At 36.7% G+C, this 23,753-nt stretch overlaps 1 protein-coding gene across 2 annotated transcripts in view; it reads right to left on the bottom strand.

Annotated features, from left to right (window-relative positions):
* The window catches only part of LOC131679219 (S-adenosylmethionine decarboxylase proenzyme), a 37,167-nt gene extending 16,404 nt beyond the window's left edge, over nt 1-20,763 (bottom strand). For both annotated transcript variants that reach the window (XM_058959881.1, XM_058959882.1), the window contains exons 1-2: nt 20,249-20,763; nt 3,210-3,296 (exon numbers count right to left, since the gene is read on the bottom strand). In XM_058959881.1, coding sequence (XP_058815864.1) covers nt 3,210-3,296; nt 20,249-20,394 — 233 coding nt within the window. In that variant the 5' untranslated portion in view covers nt 20,395-20,763. The remainder of the gene's footprint in view (nt 1-3,209; nt 3,297-20,248) is intronic.
* Nucleotides 20,764-23,753: the final 2,990 nt, after the last annotated feature.

Below are 23,753 nucleotides of genomic sequence, written 5' to 3'. Positions count from 1 at the left end.
TCGGAGAAGTCAAGTACGTTCCAATTTCGCTTTCATTCCTCGTGGAGCCAACGACACTAACGTTATCACTATCCCGCACAGTACAGCACTTTGTACCTACTGCCTTACCAGTCTCACGTATTTTGTTTGCACTTCGCAAATTTCCATCACTGTCAGATAGCAATAGTCTATGCATATGTTTCTAACCCTGCCCTGTCCAATTAACTTCAACCGTTGGAGGGCTAATAGTTTGTGTCATGTGTTTTGAGAGAAATATAATATGTAAGTTGTGCTTGTCAACTACCAAACTAGTGTGAGTATGATTGTTTGCTGACGATGCTGTTAATGTCTACGTAACTCGAACAGAACATTATATCAAAAGAGTAAAAGTATATATTATGCTGTAACTATTTAAATTTTTTAAAGGCGCAATCAGTTGTTAAAATACGTATGTATAAGTCGATGGACGAGAAATGAAAGTGGAAAATTATAAACTTCATATGGGAATAGTTGCTTATCAAGCATTCCACTAAATTACTCGCGAATTTGAAAAGTGAATATTTTTTGTTATTTTAACTAGTAATAAGACTTTATAGAATAATTTGTTACGAAAATTGTATACTGTTAAAATTTGTTATTTTCGTTTGATCGGGAAAATCATGTCTTATGCGAGGTTAATCGTTTTACTTTTCCGTTTGATTGAAGGTTTGTATAAATACTACGCCTCATCCATCCAATGATTATTTTACACTGTTTAGTTCTGATTTCAATACGCCTTTGAAAATGCAGCGATAAACTTCACTATAAGATCGACCTCTTGTATAAGGAATTATTTATATCTCTTAGAATAGATTGTAGGTATACAATTCTTGACGTCAATTTAAACTAGGGCGCACAGTTCTCTAATATAGTTGAATAGGAAGTACATACACAGATCGTAAATACACACAACCGGGTGGATTACAAATATCCTCCGCCAGAAAAAAATGCAGGGGTCGACGTATCATTATCTCATTCTTAATACAAGTTAACAGAGCAGAGACGGTCAACGTTTGTATTAAACAAAATGACAAAAATGTCGCGAGAGCTTCATTTCGTATACTATCTGTTTATGTTTAGCGCAAATTAAATGCTTGCTAACGTGTTTATTTATAACCAAAAAATGAGCGTCACCGTAATCCCCCAAGTTTGCGAGTTGACGAATTCTGCCGCACTGTGTTGTGTGAGTGAAAGAAGGCAGAGCACAAAACACTGACAAGACAAGGTTTAGTTTGTAAATCAACTTCCAGTCTAACCAAATTATTTTCCCTGCCCAAATTCCACATCCCCTGTTCTTGTTATCGTTGTTGCTACACAAATTGTAGGCACTTTAGAAGTGAGAAGGACCGGATAGTCAAAGATATAAGACTTTATCATTTTGAGCTTAAGTGTTTTATTTAGCTAATTTCGATGACAAAACAGAGCATATCCTCTTTACGATCACTAATATAGTGATTACACATTCACATGGCTATCAATTTTTCACGTTCAATTATTCATCTTATTTTACGTTGATTAATTGCGGCGTCAATGGAATGGGGGAAAAGTGATCAAACGGGTAGCGTGTTAAAATATTTAAAAAACGGATACATCTAGGAAGTTGCTGGCTACTCATTACGATTGCAAACAACGTAAAGAATCATAATGTAAACTTACTGATTTACACGAAAACACTAAATTTCAAAAATATACGAAAAGTTACTCTTCAGAAGTGTTTTTGCCCAATGTTATACCATCTTGGTCGAACCATAATTTGTTATTTTGCTACTCTAACAATGTCCTGAGTTTAGAAAAAAATGCGTAAGGTGGAGAGAGGCAATTCGCAAAATTATCTTACATCCGATTTAAAAAAAGTGGTATCCTTTCTTCGATCTTTTTTTAAGTTTCGTTATTCCTTTACAACTTCTTCTCAGACATGTTTTCAGTACAACCAATGGGATTCGAGTTAAATTTTTTTGCAAAATATGCGTGCGTCCTCGGTTTCTAGGCCGATTAAATATACATGATGTTTCAGATCAAAACATGCGTCAAATTTAATCCAAAACGAAAAACGGTCATGCCTAATTTGTGTCAAATTTCCCTTGAACAAATAACCCATCCTGACGATTCCAGATGCCATGCAAGCATTAATGTGTAAATTATTAACAAAGAAGCTTATAAAGCATAAGTTTAGCCTTTCTAATAGAAATCATATTAAAGTCCAGCTTCCCAATTCGTCGAGTGTGTTTGTGAGCAAAATGACCTAAACGATAACAACCTGAGTAATCACTAACTGCAACATCACCACATGAAGATTAATTTTCAATATAATTAGGGGAAGATGGGGGTAAAACGCACCCCCGGGGCAAAATGCATCCCTTGCTTATATCGAAAACAGCTAAATTTCTAGGAAACGGTAACATAAGTCGGAAGTCCGCCATAATAAACATACATTGCCAAAGTTTGATAACCGTACATCAATAGGAGCTCGAGAAATAAATAAAAAACAATATAGTACTCTTTTCATGCCATTATTGTGGCTCGTGCAACAAGGATTTTCCGCTCTTATAAATACTGTTTTACTATTATATTTGAGCATTCCAGTTCTATTTATACCGTTGTTCATTATTCTGTCGCACTACATATGAAAAATTTACTAAATAGTTCACTTTTTGCTAAATTTATATCTCAGCTCCATCGGGGGCAAAATGCCCCATTCTCCAATTTTGCTGATTTTTAATCGAAAGCAGAAAAATCGTTCTGAAAACCTACCAATTGCATAACCTAAGGCTATTTAATGGCACACTTTTGTGAAATCTCGTTAGAAAACAAAATTACTTGCTTGTTCGCCGAGCAATATTCCCCCTTTGTTTCGGTGCAGTCTACCCCGTTGTTGTAGTGCATTATTTCCCGTTGTTGTGGTGCATTTTGCCCCCACACAGGTGCGTTTAGCCCGCTTATTTTTCAAAAGGTGATTTTTAATGATTTTTAAGAATTGAATTATTTTCATGCTTTTGAATATTTTGCAAAGCGTTATGATTTTGATTACAGAGGAAAATGTTGGCTCAACGACATCATTAAATAAATTCTCCCAATTGATGTTCTATAGCTTAGTTATGATCATATATCCTTAGGGGGTGCGTTTTACCCCATCTTCCCCCTATAGTCTCCGCTCGAGTAACCTACAGGTAAAAGATATCAAAAACACTCACCTTAGCACATACGCATCGATCTGTTCATTTCTGGTGAAGCTGATGATTTCACATCGGACTGTTTTCAACAATGCATCCCACATGGCTCTAAAATGTAGAAAAAAAATTAAAAGAATTATCTTCTGTATCGATTTTGTAGGCTATTTTCGGCAAATTTAATACTAATATAAACGAAAGCAATGAAATTGGACATCGGATAGATACTCTAGAGCGAATCAGTTACAAACTTACAAGGAAAACTAGGACTAGGCAGCCTCATATGGAAATGAACGAGAGGAAATGTGAAGTATCCTTTACCTTTTGCTGGTAGGAGTTGGGCGTTCCACCCAAATCTACCGCATGGTCGTTGATAGAACATAACTCATCATCATGTTTTACCGCCGATGCCGGCAAAAAAATCTTCGCAAACCCTCGCCTAGAACGACCACGCGATCATTCTTTTTTTCCTATTTGCTAGCTTCAGCCAGTGTACGTATGCATTTAATCGACACCAAGCTTATCTTGTCGAATAGTTGCACTTTGAAACAGGATGGCAGTTTCTCACTGCGGTATGTAATTTGGCTCGATAAAGTTGTGATGTGCAAATCCGAAACTTGCAATCAGCATTTTTTTCGAGAGTTGTCCTACTGGAGCTGTAGAGCTAGAGTCTCGGCAGGTCTCCCTATCCGAATCAATCACTACAATTGCAGACGCGACGGGAAACGTCACCCACAAAAACACTGCTTCAGACCAATGATTTCGAATGTGATATTCATTTTACGGTTCAGATATGTGCGGGTGTAGGGACTTCACGATCGCGTGTATCATCGCAAAAGGCTCGAGCGTTTGTGCGTTAAAGTGTTCGATCGTGTAGGCGTTTGTATTTCGCGTTTGCTAGCGTGTATGTAACCTCGCGTGTATAAATTCTATTTTATAACCGTGTGTTTATTTGCGTGTTTTCTTGGATGACCCCACGCGGACCGTGAATCTGATACTTAATTTTCGGTGTACGGTTCAGATGCTAGAAGAGAGTGAGTTCTTCCACATCACTAGCGTTCCCGATCATGTCGCCATGGAACGTGTTGTCTAGTGGATATGGGCGTCATTTTTTGCCTTTCTCATATAAAGAAAGGCTGTGCAATCACTGTAAAAATCGACTTTTTAACCGATGCCCGGAGGGCCGAGTGTCACATACCATTCGATTCAGTTCGTCGAGATCGGCAAATGTATGTGTGTGTATGTGTGTGTCATTTAAACTCACACAATTTTCTCAGAGATGGCCGAACCGATTTTCACAAATTTAATTTCAAATGAAAGGAATAACGCTCCGATAAGCTGCTATTGGATTTTTAGTTGATCCGACTTCCGATTCAGGAGTTACGGATTGAAGAGTGCGGTCACACATCAAATTCCCATATAAACTGGTATCACTTTGATGTACAAATCACTAATGATCATTCAGATCACTAATGATCATTCAAAGCAGCTTCGACCACATTGTCCATCTATGACGGATCTTAGGGCCCCCGGGGAACTCGCCAAGTTCCTAAGCTAGTATCACACCTATTTCCCAGCGAATTCTTGATCGATTTTTACAAATTTGATTTCAGATTTAAAATAAAGTAATCCCATTAACTGCTATAAAATTTCATTCGGCTCTGACTTTTGGTTCCGAAGTTTCAGGTTGGTTGGTAAGGTTACACTGGAATTTCCTATATAAACCGTTACAATCGTAATACCTCAGAGGCCAAAAACTATTGAAATCGTCACCAAATTACATCCATTCGCAGGTCTAGATCACTGAATGGAAATCAAACATTCTTTGAATATATTGTCCACTATCGACAATTCCGGAAATCCCGGTATCCGGGCGTATTCCACAATTTAAGTCACATCTATTCTTAGGTGATGACTGAACCGATTTTCTCAAACTATGTCTCGATGGTATAATATGCAGCTGGGTGTTGCATCGAACGCCCCTCTCCCCCTTACAATTGCACCTCACCCCTTCATCACTCCCCTCGGACCACCTTCACACTCCCATTCTCTTCATTGACCCCGCATACCGGAAGTAAACTTACACAATTTTCTCAGAAATGGCTGAACCAATTTACACAAACTTAGTTTGAAATGAAAGGTATAGCGCTCCCATAAGCTGCTATTGAATTTTTAGTTCATCCGACATTCAGTTCCAGAGTTACGGATTGGAGAGTGCGGTTACACAGAAAGTTCTCATATAAACAGGTAACACCATGATGTCTAAATTATTAAAATGGGTACAACATTGTTTGGATTTGCAGGTCTAGATCACTTATGCCTAATCAAAGTTGATTTGACCACATTGGCCACCTATGACGGTTCTTAATGCCTCCGGGGAACTCGCGTAGTCTCTAAATTATTAGCACACCTAGATCCCTGGTGGCCAGTCAAGAATTTTTTGAATATATTGTCCACTATCGACGGTTCCGGGTATATACCAGAATCAGTTCTTCGGTGATGACTGAACCAATTTTCACTACCTTAGTCACAAATGCAAGATATAATATGGGGTTGGATGTTTCTCCTACCCTTGATCCCCTCCCCCATACCCTTCCACTCCCCCGGCCCTCTCGACAAAACGATTCGAGCCAATATATTTCGATTACCATGGGATTTATTTTTTTAAGAATGTAAATACTGTTTATTCAATAATGTAATAAAGCATTATATATATATACATTTATCGTCGGTGTGGTTTAAAAAAAATGCAACAACGTCATGCGTGGTATTGATGCGATGAAATAACTTCGTGCAAGGTGTTCATTGATAATGCTGCATGTTCAATGTGACTGCGGTCGCGTCTTGTACACTACCCTTTAAACTTTTCAATTTCAAAAATAAGTCACTAGTTGGTTAAGTTAGTGTTTAGATAACTGTTTGTCATGAATTTTTTTTACATTTATCGTCGGTGTGGTTTAAAAAAAAATGCAACAACGTCATGCGTGGTATTGATGCGATGAAATAACTTCGTGCAAGGTGTTCATTGATAATGCTGCATGTTCAATGTGACTGCGGTCGCGTCTTGTACACTACCCTTTAAACTTTTCAATTTCAAAAATAAGTCACTAGTTGGTTAAGTTAGTGTTTAGATAACTGTTTGTCATGAATTTTTATTGAATTCGAACTTCTAAAGCGATAACAACAACGACGCCCGCAAATGCCCGCGATCACACTATGCTCATTCGAAAGCTTTTCATTTTCTCTTTAAAATGAGCCTATGTTAGTTTTGTGAAAACTTGCGATAAGCAGTCGAAATTTGAAAAAACTGTGAATGGAGACGCATGGTTATTACTGATATTTAATTTGAATATTCACTTTATGACTAGAATAATGACACCAATTTATGCAGAACTTTCAAATAGAATTTAGAGCGTGATCTACAAGGGTTTTACTTGTGATCAAGAGTAAGGAGCCGAGTGGGAAGTATGGTTTTTAAGTGGTAAAGGAATTAAGAATGTTTAAAATTCAGTAAATATTTTCAACCATTTGAAATGAGTCATAAAATGTTTCATGAACAATTTTTGCTAACTTACGCAATAACTGTCAAATTGAGTGAACACAGTTGAGTTCTAGACATTTGGTGAGACTATTTTTTCCGAGTTTGCATAGCACTGATATAGCTTAAGGGTATGCGATATTACCCAAATAAAATAAGACCATTTTTAAATGAACCATATGCGCGAAAAAAGGATTTTGGATCTATTTTAATTTAATGTATGAAATAAGCAATCTAAGCAACTTAAAACACACCTGCGAAAACAAAATCGTTAAACATCTTGTTGATTAGTGAATGTAAATCAATATTCCACTAAGACACTCAAAATGTTTGTTTTGAAAATGAAAAAAAATGTAGTTTTCATACCAAGTAACCCACTAATCAATTAAGCCCTCCCCAAGGTTTAGGGGTTTGACGGTATTGCAAACATCATCAAGCATCAATTGCTTTAAGATGGGTACTGCATTACGCCTCGATAGTGGTGCATCGAGGAGACCGAGGGGGCTTATGCGCCTTTTTTATGTTATATGTCTTTTCATACTCCGCACCAGCGCATACCAACGCTAAACCACTGGTCTATGGGCAGTGGCGTGGCCGACTGGCGGATCGACGTAGATTGACTTTTGCTGTGTGACATGTTTGCAAATATTGTTCTATTGGTGGTATTCGTGGACGGGGCTCACGGAGGTAGTCATTGTGTGTCCATTTATCGGTCGACTTCGTCATCGTGCATATACCAATTAAATTAATTTAATAAAGTAGAATAAGTAGAAACCTATTAGTTGTAGCTTTGTGATAATCGTTGGTTTTCGTACTAGTGTACAACTGTTATGTGCTAGTCGTATGTGTATCTATGTATGTATTCGTCTGAGTATTTGTGACAGTTGGGTCAGGGAATGGATGCAGAACTGACGTATATGATAGAATAGTGACTAATTCTTCTGGTGATCAATCTGAGCATGTAGTTCTATTCATTGGGGAAAGTCGGGCTGGATAAATTGGGGTGAAATAAATTTACCGACGCACATGAGTCATCCATTCCCGGCCAGCATAGCATGATGAAAGTCTAACAGCATGCAATTGTCGGTAATGATAAATATACAACATTTGCTGCATTTAGACGAGTTTGATTGCATGTTACATGTGTTTTTCTATTCTACTTCATTGATCTGTTTCTTCTGTGCATCTATTAGTTTGCTTTTCCATTATTTATGTATACCAAAATAGTATTGTTCAATTTATACACTTCTAGTCAAGCTCTTTGCATCTTTTTTTCCTTTATTCAGCATGTTATGATTCCTTTTATTAGTATATCTCTGCTATACGCTATCTATACTCATATAGGTACAAACGCTCGTGGCCTTCGCGATAACACAAAACTGGCCACAAACGCGACCATGCAATTGCAATAATCCACATATACTTACGCCCGCAATTTTGCCTACATGAAAAAAACCCCGGTAATTAAGTAAACGTGGCATCTTTAAACTTCCATACGCGGTCTCAAACATAACCCACCACTCGCGCGATCATGAAACGGTCACGTCCGAAAGTTTTACCAGCCTGGACTAATGCCTTCAGTTGAACCAATCAAAAAAGTGACACTCATATTCACTAAACAACACCATGGTGACATGACCTAGAACTCAAGTGATATGGGGAAACGGACTACTATCTGTATCATACACTAAAAATTAAGCTTCAGATTCACGGTTCGCGCGCGATCAAACAAAAATACACAATCCGTCATTATAAAATCGAAGTTATACACGCGAAGTCACATACACGTGACAAACACGTTAATATACAAATGCTTGAGCCCTTCGCTATCATCCCCGGCATCTACATCGGCGATCTAGTAAACATGATCGCATCGCAGTGATAAAGTGAATGTCTCAGCTCCTATAAATTTTCAAACGCGGTCTCAAGCGTGAACCTAAAAACTCCCGCACTCGTACGATCATGAATCGGTCACTTCCGGATGTTTCTATCCTTGATATCAGCAGACTATGTCCATGCCTTCAATTGGATCAATTAAAAAAAGAAAGCTCTCATATCCACTGGACACCACGTTACATGGCGACATGACCGAGGACTCTAGTGATATGGAATAACTTACTCCCTGTCAGAATGTGAATTGTACACCAAAAACTAACTATCAGGATGAAGAACCATCCAAGAACGCACGCGTATATAGAAAATGCCACACGGTTACAAAATCCAGTCTTGTACACGCGAAGTCACATGAACGCGAGTACACGTGACAGACACGTTAACGTACGAACGCTAAAGCCCTTCGCGATTAACAACGCACACCTACGTTCGCGATCGTGCAAACTTAATAACACCCTGGTAATAAGTAGAACATTTTAGCGCTCGCGAAGTTTCAAACGCTGTCTCAAACACGAACCTACAAACGTCCGTTTTCGCGCGCTCATGAATCGGTCACGTCCGGAAAACATTACTCTCTGTCCTAATAACTTAGGTCCATACATTCAGTAGGACCAAAAAAAAATAAAGCACATATCCACTGGACAACACGTTCCATGGCGACATCAGCGGGCACTCTAGTGATATAGAAGATCTCACACTATTTTAGCATCATAGAAGTACACCAAAAAATAAAGTATTAGACTCACGGTCCGTGCGCGATTATCCAAGAACACATGCGAATATGCGAAAGGCATACGGTTATAAAATAGAATTTATACACGCGAAGTTACATACACGTAAGCACACGAGACATACAAACGCACACGCGATCGAAGACGTTAACTACAAATGCTCGAGCTCTTCGCGATGATACACGTGATCGCGAGTCCCTACGCCCGCACATGCCTAAACCGTACAATGAATATCACATTCAGAATCACGGCCAGCTACAATTGGCCTAATGCAGTGTTTTATTGGACGACATTGCCTGTCTCGTCTGCAAATTGTAGTATGTGATTCTGACGGGGAGCCCTTCCGAGAATCTAGCTCTACAGCCACTCTCGAAAAAAAGTAACCCACTAATGAATTAAGCGTTCCAAAATTAGACAATCACATCTTATTTGATCCTTAAAAATAATATGGTCATTTCTAAAGCCCCATAATGAGACGTCAATCAATTCGTTTCAATACGGAAAATAAATTTCAAGATTACAATTGAAAGAAATCTTTATAAAAGACAAAATATTTACTTTTGAGCCACTCTAATAAGTAGTAAAGTTAATTTCTGTTTTCTATAACCAACATAGGAATTCAGCGCACAAAAATGTCTTTAAAAAAATTTGGACCTTCACAACAAAATAATTATTTTTGAGCCACCCTAATGTATGATTTTTTTTTTGCAAATATTAATATCAAAAACGATTTAGCACACGAAAATTAATATACACAAATTTTAAGAACGATTTAGAAAAAAAATATTTTTAAGACACCCTAATGAATAGTAAATGTTTATTTTTGAAATGTTTTAATATCGAAAACGAATTCAGCGTACCAAAATTACATAAAAACGTCCTACATGAACCGATACGGAAAAGTTTGGACTTTAGTCCACCTTTTGTTCTAAGTCGTGCCACTGTGCTCTGGCTGCTACTCCGTTATCGATCTAGACTAGCTGAAGTTGCAGCAGAAATTATGATTGTGAATAGCGAAACATCTTTCAATGTACAACTCCTGGTAATCCTAAAGCGTTGATCGTAGATCGCGGAAGGAAAGGACCACATATTTTTTTACCTGAGAAAAATTTCAACGACCTCGGTTGGAATCGAACCCAGACCAACTGAAATGAGTGGCGGTCACGCTTACCACTCAACCACCGTCATGGGCAAACTAAAAGCTTAAACCTAGACTACTAAGACCACAGGAAGAGATTTCCGGACGTGACCGATGAATTAGCGCCCGAATATGGGCGTATGTGTGTTCCTGCTTGAGACCGCGTTTATAAGTTTATTAGTGCTAAGACATTCACTTAATCACAGGGGGTGTTTTCATGAACGAGACCGCGGGCGCATTTCTGCGTTGATGATTGCGTCTTAAGCATTTGTATGGTAACGTGCTAAATAGTACACGAGAGTGATATTCCCCATATTACTAAAGTTCTTGGCCATGTCGCCATAGAACGTGTTGATTAGTAGGTATGAGCGTCTTTTTTTCGATTGGTCCAGCTGAAAACATGGACCAAATTCGGTCAAAAAGACACATTTTTTTTAAAAAAAATGTAACGATGCAGAGAGTAACCACATTCATTCTATTTCCATATAGTGCCACAATTAAAGAACATTTTCTCAAAATTTCTTTGCAAAATACTGAAAATTGAGCAAGTGACAGAGAATCTACGGAGGCGCCCCATCAAAACTTGTTTTGTGATGTACATCATTACTCAAAACCTGCAAGACCAATCGTTTTGAAATTTTGCACATTTCTTCTTCACAATATTTCTCAGGTAGTGACGCCAGCCCCCTTTAACGAAAACTGAGATTTTGTCATACTGTGCTGACCAGGAATGGATGATTCACGTGCGTCAGTCAATTAATCGTACCATAGTTTATTCAATCCGATCTTCCCGAACAAATTGAATCGAATGCTCGAATTGAGCCCCGAAAAAAAGTGGCCAGCTATTCCTGGGAAGCAAAATTGCACGCGATGCAATAAATACCCGACTATTCTATCATATACGTCAGTTCTGCATCCATTCTCTGACCCAGCTGTCACAGATACTCGGACGAACATACGACTAGCTATGGACCAACCGATTCAGTTTGGTGAGTGAACCGTATCCGATACATTCACTAAAATGAATCGGTTCTTTTAATCGATTTAGTAACGCGTATTTAAAAAAAAATGATTTTTTGACATAAAACGAGAGAAAATCCGGTACCTTAGGAAACGCTTTCGTGTTACACATATTTGAAGTAATTTTCTATCATAGCTCGATTTTCAATAATAGAATCAATTCATTTTATATTTGTCGAATACTATTAGAGAAAAGGTTGACGTATAGGCGTTTTAGCATAATTTCGATAAGAGTAGAGTACACTAATTTTCTTTCCTTCCATCAAATAGTTGGATCACATGTGAGTGTGAGAAGAGGTTCTGCTATTATTTATCTCAAATCTAACTGCAACCATTGGATTTGGCGAGACTTCCCATTCAGACGTGAGGTTGTCAAAAAAATTCAAATGCTCCATCTACCAGTAGTTTGACCTTCGATAAATTGAAGCACACTTTTTAACATTATGTTGGATATAACAGGATATCAACCCTTTCAGCTACGGCTCGAAGCGCGCGACAGTAAAGGAGTGCAAACTACGCCGCAAGTGTCTTTGCAAAAATAACGGCTCCTGCAAACAGCAGAACCAATGCGGAGTGAACGGGTGCACATGCCTATACAATCCTCTCCTTCACAATTCGGAGATCCAACACACAGATTCCTCGACATCGACCCAACCGCGGTTCCTTCAGGGCAGAAACGACCGGTACCAAGCTACAATATTTATCAAGGACAGTCGGCAGCACTGTTTTTTTAGTCTAAATTGTCTTTATTTCATTTCCTTACATTGCTATATATTTTGCATTTCAGGGTCTAGAGCAACTTTTTTTTTTGAAGTTTTTTTTCATGAAAACATAGATTTTACAATGGAACTAGTTGATATTTCTGCCCCTAGATGGTGTTTTAAACATTCGAACAACACTAAAAGTGAGAATCTGATAGATTATTTAATTGTCTACAACTTTGTTACCAACTAAAAACCGATTTGAAATTATACCGAAAAGTAGTTTAATATTTTAACGAATTCTAAGTCTAAGTTAGTTTCACAGAAGACCTAGTGATTTGTTAATTTACAAGCACTTTTCTTATTTGCCAAATTGTTGTGTTTAGTTCAATAGTGAATTCAGCGGAATTTGAGAGCTTGGAAAGTCATCTTTTAGCTAAAAATTATAATTCCCTGATACAGGACACCATTCATATTTTTGGGATGAGAAGTTTTAAATAAGTGTTGACCAAACTAGTATGATATTAATATTCTTTTTCATGATGGTAAGTGATTCCTCCCGCAGAAACAGCCTTTTCAATTATGTATGCCATCTTTTTCATTTCTTCGATTGTTCTCAGGGATGACTATTCTTACATGAATCTCCTACTCTGTTAGCATCTTCGTATAAAATTGACTTGTCCTGAACTTCAACCTTTATATTTGAACAAACTCAATGAAACTTTTAACGCACCATTGCAACATTTCGCGGATTTCATTGCAACGCTTGGTTCAAAACGCTGATCATCCCTTTACAAAATTAACTCAATGTGACAAACAGTGAACAAAAAACTTTGAGTTTTTGGATCAAGATAATTTTTTTGGGATATATTCTAGGACTTCTATGTATATAAGGTTATTGTTGTACTCAAATCATATTTTGTTTTCAAAAGTGATACATATCGCATAATCTAGGATCAATTTAGTAACGATATCTCGCATAATTGATAGGAAATGGCCGTAAAATCCAACTGCCACAATATGCTTTGCGGAGAAAATTTGAATAAATCATTTCACACTAGCCACTAATTTGGACAGTTACTGCTGTGGTTTGCGTTAAACTAGAAACGGTGTGTCCCAACATTTCGTCTTGAACGGAATTATAGTAGCTGATTTAAGCGATCATAACCTAAATTATACGATATATGGTCCTTTCTAAAACACCAGTGTAACAAAACATAAATGTAAGCAAACCCTTGTAACCAAGCAATACTTTCCGATGAATGGTAGTCCCTTCGAACCTATCGGGAAAGATTACAAACCAAAAGCACAAATAGTTTTCTGACTCTGTCAAACATCCTAATTTTCAGAAGTTCAATTAGAATTGTCAACGTAATGAATCCCGTCTAATATTTTTATGCCACTAAACCCAATTTTTTTTTTTTTTTTGGTAATATTATAAGTGCGAGAAAAAATATTTTCAAGCCCCTAGGCCTCGTGTGAAACTATCTTAGATATAACTTTGTTAAAATCTTAAACAACTTTTCCGGATGATTTCAGATCAGTTTTTAGTGGTCAACAAACTTGTAGACAATTAAATTTTCTATCAAATTCTCACTTTTGGCTTGGACTATGCCAACCTCGGGCATGGAATCAAGAATCGCAAAGGAAAGCGAAACGAACCGATCGTAATGAAAACTCGTTTGGGATGGACGGTCTACGGCAATTGTACTGGGATTGAAGACATCGGCGGATATCTGAATTTTCACCATGTCCAAAGCTGCTACTGTAGGCGGGAGAACGATGATGATCTGCAAAACGACGTGAAAAACTCGTCAAAGTGCGGCAAAATTTTTGATCTTCGGATCTCAAAAAAATCTGGATGATCATGGTTTGAAGTTAGAGGGCTGTCAATTCTAGCTGTCTCTCGTTGTTGCGAAGCTAACGAGCTGTATCCAAATATAGTAATTTATTCCTCGATGACAGAAGTACACATTTAAAAAAGTTAGTTATGGAATGTTCAATAATTTCATTTTGCTTCATACATTTAATGATCCAGCTATGACTCAAATAATCTGGCAATAGTCTGTTCCGAACGACTGTTTCCTGCGCCTTCCAATATCACTAGTTTGCGGTAAATTAGTCTACCAAACGTGACTCGTATCAGTCTTTTGATCTAATCGAATAAAAACATTAACATAAACGTTCTTTCTTTTAACACAATTCTTACCTAGTTTTAAGGTACTGCTCACTAGTTGTACGTCTAGGTTTAAATACAGTGAAGACCCGATTTTATTAGCTTTTTTCTACCCCCGATTTTATCCCCTTTTTGACCCGATTTTATCAGCTTCATATGAAAATTGATACTGGGTAGTTCGATGGGATTTAGCAGACGAACCAAGTTGAATTCGAGTAAATCCTTTCTTGCGTATACTTTTATCTTAATTTTTTTTATTTTGTACTGTCAGACCCCCTTAAGGGAAATTTAAGCTAAATCATCAGGAAAGGTTATGAGGCTATATCCAGAAAGAAGAATATTTTAAGATCTTCGGTTTCCTAAAAAGAAAGAAAAATACATGTCCCGATTTTGCCAATGTCCCCGTTTTATCAGACTAAAATTCACCAAGGGGCTGAAAAACACGGGTCTTCACTGTATTGGAGCGTTTCACTTAAAATAGCACGCGGCAGTATCATCTGCAGGACAATATATGCACTAGAACCCAAAGTATTATCATGCAATTTTGAGCTTTTGTCCAGGTTTTTAGGGAAATCCGCCACTGTGCACCCATTCGAACACATTAGTAAGGGCAGTGTCCGCAATCTTTTTTTATCGTACACAATGAATGTATAAATAAACCTGAACATTACATAAGGGTTGCCTTCTTCAAAATCGTAAAACAAAATTACTTTCGGTTTGAGTATGTTACACCAGACACCAGATCTTCATGAAAGTTAACCAACATATTCAGAGCATTGTTAGAGTACTAGTAATTGATTAACATGAAGAATTTACCAATGGCGTAGAAAACACCGTTTTTTTCAATTTCAAGATTGCCGCATTTCGGAGCTTTCTCAGTTGAACACCTCGGTTTTCGACTAATTCTCGAGAAATTTTTCAAATGGACGTATGTAACATTTGGTGAAAACCGAGAAAAACGGGTTTGAAGTTTCCGGCGGAAATTTTTGAATCCTATTTCAAAAATACTGGAGAAATTGCAGCATCGATTTTACATACAACATTGTTTGCCCCACCTTTTTATGTAATGTAACATTTCTACACGTTTTATGCGTGTATCATGTAAAAAAAGAGAAAAGAAATTGATACGTCATTTCGATTTCTTGACTGTATCGAACACCGTCATAATCGTCGTCTTGAAATATATGTTGTTAAATACGTCAAGTCAGATTAGACTGTTTGTAATTTCTGAAAGTAGTTACGTCTTATGGTTTTTACGATTCTTTGAACGTAATTTTTATCAAATTTGAACATAATGTTAAATATAAGCAAATTTCGAGTACTTTTTCAAATAGACGTATGAGATTTTTGGCAGAAACCAAGAGAAATGGAAAACTTCAGTTTCTTGCGTAAACTGTTAACTCCTATTTCAAAACTACTGGCAAAATTCCTACATCGATTTCACATTTTCATTTCATTTTCACACCATTTTACGTAAAGTAATCGTTTTATCCTTCTGTTGCGTGTATTATGTTGAAATTGAGAAAAAACCATGATACGCCATTTTGATTTCTTGACTGTATCATACACCGTTAGATTCGTCGTTTTGATATTTATGATGTATGATACGTCAGTCGGATTAGACTGTTACTAAATTCTGAAAACAGTTACGTAGTTTGGTTTTTACTATTCTTTGAGCTTTAAAATTATTAAATTTGAAAATAGTATAAATATAAGCTAATATCTGCCACAGTTACACTAATTGATTTGCTTGCTCAAAGTGCACTGGAATAATATCCGACTTGAATAAGTGACGTCCTCACATTCTCAACAACATAAGTGAGTTTATGATAACATGAAAACTACCTTGCATATATCCCGGGCATAGCTGGCCGTCATACCGTAGGAACAAGCAATCTCTCCGTTGCACTCTGGATGCACATATTCTTCCGCGAACCTAAAATCAGTTAGGTGATGTTGAGCATCACTCCTGTATGCTTCTCGTAATGCAGTGCTTCAGCTTGACAATAACCATTTCGATCTTCGGCACGGTACGAGAACAGTAAGCTTACGAACAAAGTACATATGTTTCACTATGTAAACATTTATCAATGGAGAACAAAATCGTATTACCCGTTCTCGCGGTCATCGAAATTAGCACCGAACATTCGCTTCAACTCCAACATGTATGCGTACTACTTCGGGTACTCGTAATGAATGTACTGACGTAACTAAACACAAAATATTTTCAGTCGCGTTTGTAGAAACTTTCTTGACGTATGTCGACATTGTGAAAAACTGTTTTTCTTCGTTACTTACGTCGAATTTATGAGTGCGTATCTGTGCTTTCCGTACAGCTGGTAAATTTGACAGATTCGTCGGTTCGTTTTCAACATGGTGTATCCGCAAAAAATGAGAAACGTGTGAACATGGAAGTTTTGACGTTTTGTAAAAATAACTTAAAACACTTTAAATGTAGGAATGTCATAATTATATGAAATTAGAAGTATTTTTGGCGACATTTTAGGTCACGTACAATGAAAACCCACTTTGTTTACATTTTGCGACTTACGTCCATTTGAAAAAGTACTCGAGAATTGCTCCCCAGCTGTCCGAAAACTGGTATTCAGCAAAAACCGGTTTTCATCCAGTGAAGAAATTGGCCATAGGAGTTTACACCACTGCAGACCTCGTAAAAATATGCATATTTAGCGGATACATTTCTTGGCATAATAGAATATGTAAAATGGAATTAAAAATACTACTTAAGAAGCAAATAAAAATAATACGGTTCAAGTAACTTGTTCAGCATTTTCTCGTTGGCACGATTTTTTTTGAAAAGGAAAATGTTCGGGCCCGAAATTTATCTCCTGTAATGTTTGACCTAAAGACAAAAACCAAATAGTTTTTTCCGCTTCCTTAGATAGCAAGTTGCTTTACTAGGAATTTTTCGATACTTTGATTTTACGCGAAACGCTGAAAATATCATTAAAACCGAGACCAAATCGTTTGTTGAAAAATGTCATAAAACATTTGAAAAATTGTGAATATTTCCAAACGATCAGAAACGATTGGTTTGAAAAAGTTGTTTAAAGTATTTAATAAACTTGCGACAGAATTGAAAATTTGAACATTTAGGTATTTTGTTAGGATTCAGATTATTTAGTATGTGTTTTATTATTTAATTTTTAAGTCCTAAAATCAGATTTTGGTCCGATAATAAAATCTATTTCTTAAAAATTTTACAGTGGTGTAGCCATTTAAGATCAATGAAATTCTAAAAGTATATTCAAACAACTGTTCATGTTTGTAAAGTAGGTAATCTCCTATAACGCAGTTAGCTTCACACAAAAACAAGTTTGATCTGCGAATAATGTGGTTTTTTGATTTTCCGGAAAATATAAACTCGAGAAATGGTTTTCCGGGAAATTATAAATTCTGAGAAATAGTTTTTCGGGAAGTGGTATTCCGGGAAATGACGTACCACCGATTGCACTTATACAAGATATTTGAAACTGTGAAGTAACTATACTATACACTTCACCTGCACTAAAATGGAAGTATATGTAAATGTGCTAATTCTGTGTTGATCATTGCAGGCGCCATGAATGATAATGTACATTTTGAACTTAAGGTTGGACAGAGAATGCGCAAAATTCGCAAACGAAAAAAGCAGTTTGTTTCCACACCGTAGGTCAGATCTTCATAAAAATCAATTAGCGTATGTAGAATGTTGTTACAGTACTGCTGATTGATTTTTATGAAGATCTGACCTACGGTGTGGAAAAAACTGCTTTTTTCGTTTGCGAATTTTATTCTTTCTCTGTCCAACCTTAAACAACCATGAAATCCTGGTATTTATGAAAGAGAAAAGTACTTTTGCCTCACCAGGTAGATTAAAAGTGGTTTTCACAATAAGATATGTTAACCTGCTAAAATTTTGCACCTGTTGTCGTTATCAAATTACTTCGTTGGGACGACATAGACTAGTTGCCTATCCTGTTTTATACTTTTATTTTTTGCAGCTTATTTTTCTGAAAAAGCCCATTGTCTCTATACTGTCTTTACTCACACATTTAGATCTAAACAGCTGCTAAACCCCTAACCAGTTCCACGAACCACGAGGTTTTCATTTCGCGTATAAAGACATCGCTTCACGTTTTGAGCTTTGCGCTCAATACTCTCCTTATCCGTTCTCTCAACAAAACTCCACAGCACTCTCTTTCACCACAACGCACCCAGCTCTTTAATTTCATGACCGAGCCGGTATTTTCAAGGTAAAACTTGCGGCGGTTCGATTTTTGTAAACTCGCTGATTCCGGATAGGAAACGAAGGATTTCAAGCGGAAAAAACCTCTCCCAGAAAACACAAACGAAGCTCGCTGCCAAAACAATCTGAAAATTTATTTACTCTTATGTAACATGTAGGTAGTTAAACCGTGGTGTTCTATCATATAGTTTGAATTGTTTGATGCAAATGAACAGAACGGAGACACTCGTTGTTGGTACTATTTTGCTCATTAAAACGCTACCGCATTGCATTCGAATATGTTTATCTCACCAGCAGCTTATCCACAGACCGACTAGACTAAAAACGATAAGGCAGGTAAACCCCGCCACCACCTAATACACCAACAACATATCTACCGCTACAGATTCTTCCGATAGATTTACTCACGCTTCAAAGAACTTTTTCCAATACCAATCACGTGCAGCACAGAGTAGCCGCTTGGTTTGCTTGCCTTTGAAATAGGCTTTGTATGGAATCAGCAAGCAGCAGTTCCTCGAGTATGAATAAAATGACATATACCCGTTGGCTATAGGCGAATTCATTTGTGATTAAAACAGCAATAATTATTATCATTTTATTATCGCTTAATTTGTAATGTAATGTAGCAGTAGTCTGCTGTTCAAAAATCAGATTGACCAACATGATGTAATCAACATCTAGTACACAAATAAAGTTCATCGGAGTATCTCCAAACCATTCTGCGATTTACTCCATACATACATCGATGTTACCTCCTTCATTATCTAATAACGCACCTTGATCACGAAGAGTTCGTTTTTATCAGCAGATTGCATATGCGATTTTCGATTGATTGACACCGGTGTAGTGGAGTACACTGGAACTGCACCATTTTTGCACTTTCTAGCAGAAAACTGGGTATGCTAGAAAGTGCAAAACCAGTGCACTCCAATACACCGGTGTCAATCAATCGAAAATCCCAATAGTAAATTCTGTAATTGTGCAGTATGTTAAGAATCCTCATGGTGTACCAACGTCAGCAAAGTTAAGGATGATACTGTTGCACTGATTCTCCCATAGTCATTCTCATACTATAAATTTAAGTAGGTACCTAAACGAAATTCAAAATACCAAACTATTTCTTGATAAAAGCTCAACTCATTGTTCCAGCGTACTTAAATTGGGTTGGCTTTACAATTCTTATTTACATGGATTTCAATAATGTGCCAGTGCGTAATTCATAACACATTTAATGTTAATAAGCACTCAACATTCGTAGGTACATTGTCTCCAAAACCCATCCAAATGCGTTATATAGAAATTACTCTGAGCAAGATAAGATGATACATGTTTGAACAAAAGCAATTTAATTGCTTACGAATCTTTCCGATAAGTTTCAACAAAAAGCAGGTGCCAACCCTGCTGCGTATACGTTCGTTGCTGGTGTCTGTTGCTATGCGAGTGAAGCCTCAGCAAAAAAACAGCACATCGTTCGAGTGTCCTGAACGACTGAAATTTTAGTTTTCTTTATTTTTTAGCTTTCTTTATTTTTTCGCTTTTTTATGGCAACGGTATCACCCTTTTGTTAGGTGGCTATTTTTTGTTTCATTTAGCAGGGATTTCCCAAAATGTACCTACCTAGGAATTTTTCTTAGATCGGCATTTTTATTGGATGAGTTTGATTCAAACCAGATCTCCAGCAACTTTTCGACTCCTTCAAAAAAATGCATATCCTCTCTGCTGCTACTACTACTGCTGTTACTTAAATCTTCATTCTCCGCCATTATTTCTGAAAACTTTTCCGGTATGCCACTCTGCCAATACTTCTCACACTAGCAAAACACTCGAAACAAAAACGGTTCAGGCAAAAAAAATTAGAGAAAAAAAAATCACCAATCGCACACCATGCGATTTTAGGTAGCAAATTCTGAAATTTTACACCAGGAAATTTATCTTTTCCACGGATGACACGATTGAAACAAAGTAACAAATGAAATGAGTAATCAAAAACGTAAACTACGCAAAAGGAATCAGCAGATTTTCAACACTTTTTTAAAGCAATTTGTGCTCGATTTTTCACTACTTCCAAAATCGATTGGCCGCGAGAGAGAGGACCTTCCCGATGAGGTCAAACAAGCCTATTCACAACAAAAGTCAGTCGAAGACTGATCACAATCGAACACGCCTGTGCGGTCGATGCGAAAACTCCGATGGCGTATGCGAATGTATGCGTGAAAGTTTTTGACAGTTTTGTTTCATCGACATTTTGTACTGGCATAAAACCCCATACTTTTTCTACACTGCCAATGAAGCAAACGCTGTTGTTGACTGCGAGTCAATCAACTGCTTTGTCGACTACTTTTTGAGGCAGTGACAATCCCGCATAGTTAAAAATCATTTGTAACATAATCCAAACAATAAACCTATGTTATGGGATAAAGTAACCATTTAGCGTTAATACTTTTGTATTGTTCCTACAAATTGAACTTTGATTTTATTCAATGATTCAACAATAGTTCTACAATAGTAACGACGTATTGAATGGTTAAATTATAAAAGTATACGAACGACTTTGTTTTTGTTTCAAAAAGAAAACTAAAAAATCGAGTGGGGAATAAAAAACACCCCAATGGGTGAGTACCAAAACAGTAACAAATACTTTCCAATTTTCCACCGTATGTAGTGACGGGGTGAATAAATTCATGATTATCGAATACCTGACCAACAGGCCTTATATTTTGCCTGATGTTTGCTCCAAATTTTGCGGATGGTATATTTTCAATTCTTTCACTATTTTGAATCGACTCAGTCGCATGGTAATCTTCGGTGAAAAGCATAATACTGAAGAAGTTTTAAGATTTCGAAATTTTGTTATTGAATTAAAATCATATAACAGAAAATAGAAGGTGAACAGAACACCAAATTGTTTATATTTTCAATTCTGTTTTATCATTTTTAGGTAAACTCCAAGCGTACTAAAAACTTCAAGTACGTACCTTGAACCAATCTTTTTGATCGTTTAGAAATATTCACAGCATATTCAAAATTATTTTCTCCAGTGACATACGAAGGATTTTAGTTTTTTTTATAAATGATGTCTGTATCGATTTTGTTGGTTACTTTAAGCGAATTTAATACTAAAAGAAACGAAAGCAACGAAATTGAAAGACGGGTAGGTATTCTATAAATGATGGGGTGTTGATTGTAATGATATTTTCAGCGTTTCGTGTATAATTAAAATAGCGAAAAAAATTCTACGCTAGCCAATAGGGATCTTTAATTTGGAAAAATTGTGTAAGTTTTTCATATGAACTGATAGTGGGTACACTCATATCATTTTAAACCTTAGTTATTCTTTTCTGATTTTTAAATTAAAAAAAACAAATTTAATTCCAATAAACAACAATAAACAAATTTAATTCCAATAAACTGACAGTTGTCCTACTAAATGACTTATCTGTAAATATCTCGTTCGCCTCATCGTTAACCGGGACAGCACCCCACACAGCATGATCGGGTACTTTTGCAATTCGCTAGCAGCCTGCCATCCCAAATTTCATCTGCAAACTATGGTAGATCTGATGAGGCAACCTATGGAGTCGTGCAAGTCGCATGGGTTAGGATGTGTTATTGTCCTAAAAGGAAACAAACCAAAAAATGTTTTTTTTGATAATTTCGGGCTTAAAAATAGAAAAAAAGATTGAGATATTAACTCACGGAACCAATCTGCATCAGAAAATGCCTTAACCCGCACACCCCTAAAGATCCCTATTTCTATCGTTCTAACACACAGAAAAAAATATTGGTAAAAGTAAGAGTGTTCCGCTCTTAGCAAAAACAACCAACGCCAACTATTAGGTTGAATGTAAAACTTTCAAATTAATCAAGAATAATAATCAAAGTAAAAGTTTTCCTTTTAAGCAAATAAAGAATAGTACTCAAAACAAAAGTTTTATTTTTAAACTAAGAGTATGCGTTGGTTGTTTTTTGCTAAGAGTGAAAAACTCTTATTTTTACCAAAAAAATTTTTCTGTGAAGGCACTAGGTCCAACATTACAGGAGATAGATTTCGGGCCGAGGGGCAACCACTAAATCTTCAATACGACGCAGTGCCAAAAGTCTTACATAATTCGATCGTGAACCGACAAATGGGCGAAACTAACAAATGTACACAAACAGAGATTTGATTAATATCTGAAAGAGGAGTAAAAATACTTTATAAAAAATATAAAAACTCATTTATAAATATTTCACACTTCATGAAAATCAATAAAAAACAAAACGGCGGATCCGACTTTCGACTGTAAACAAAAAGCCAGGCGGGTTACGCCTCTGCATTTCTAAGGTAGTGTATACAGGCGAAATTGACAGCATCATTGTTTACAAGGTTCGTAAACAGAATCGCCCTAAACAAAAACCAAGTGCTTGTTACGCCCAGGAAGAATAACAAATTTTCCTCTCCAGCGAGCACGGCGAAAGCCACATTTGATTTTTGTTTTTTGGCGACACTGCAGGGCGAAATTGAGAGTCGTCAAAACAAGAGGGCGACTCAAAAATGGCCTAATCAACATTTCATAACAACACTCGGCGAAATAATCTGTTTTCAATTTTATCAACGAAAACGTTATTATATAAAACATTTTAGTTATGCTTCCGAAAACTAGTATTGTTTCAAAGTGTTTCAATACATTTGAAGGCGCAGTATGCAAACACTGTTAAAATACGATTTAATTTTCTGAACCGAATTTTCAAAGCTATTTTTCTCGATTCGATATCATTGCGACTTCGGCCCTTTGGTCGATTCTTGATCGAATTAGTTACTTTAAGTACCATAAAGTACACTAACACCGCAAAGCTTAAAAAAATACGCGTCAAATTCATTGTACTTTGATTACTGAAGCAATTTTAAGTACAGCGCCTTCGTACTTTAAATACGCAAAGTATTTTAATTACCGTCAAGATGTGCTTAAAATTTTTGAAGTGCGTACACATCGACATTAATTACATTAAGTACCTTATTAAGTACAACAGAAGTATTTTTAAATACTTTCATTATTTACTTTAATTATATTCAAAATACGTTGATATTTTCAATACGACGCACTCAAACCTGCTAGTGCTTTCCCCTCGTTTCGGGCCCGTT

Source organism: Topomyia yanbarensis, chromosome 2, assembly GCF_030247195.1.
Source record: "Topomyia yanbarensis strain Yona2022 chromosome 2, ASM3024719v1, whole genome shotgun sequence".
Lineage (NCBI taxonomy): Eukaryota > Metazoa > Arthropoda > Insecta > Diptera > Culicidae > Topomyia > Topomyia yanbarensis.
Note: the sequence above shows the minus strand (reverse complement) of the source record. Positions and strands in the feature narration are given on the sequence as shown.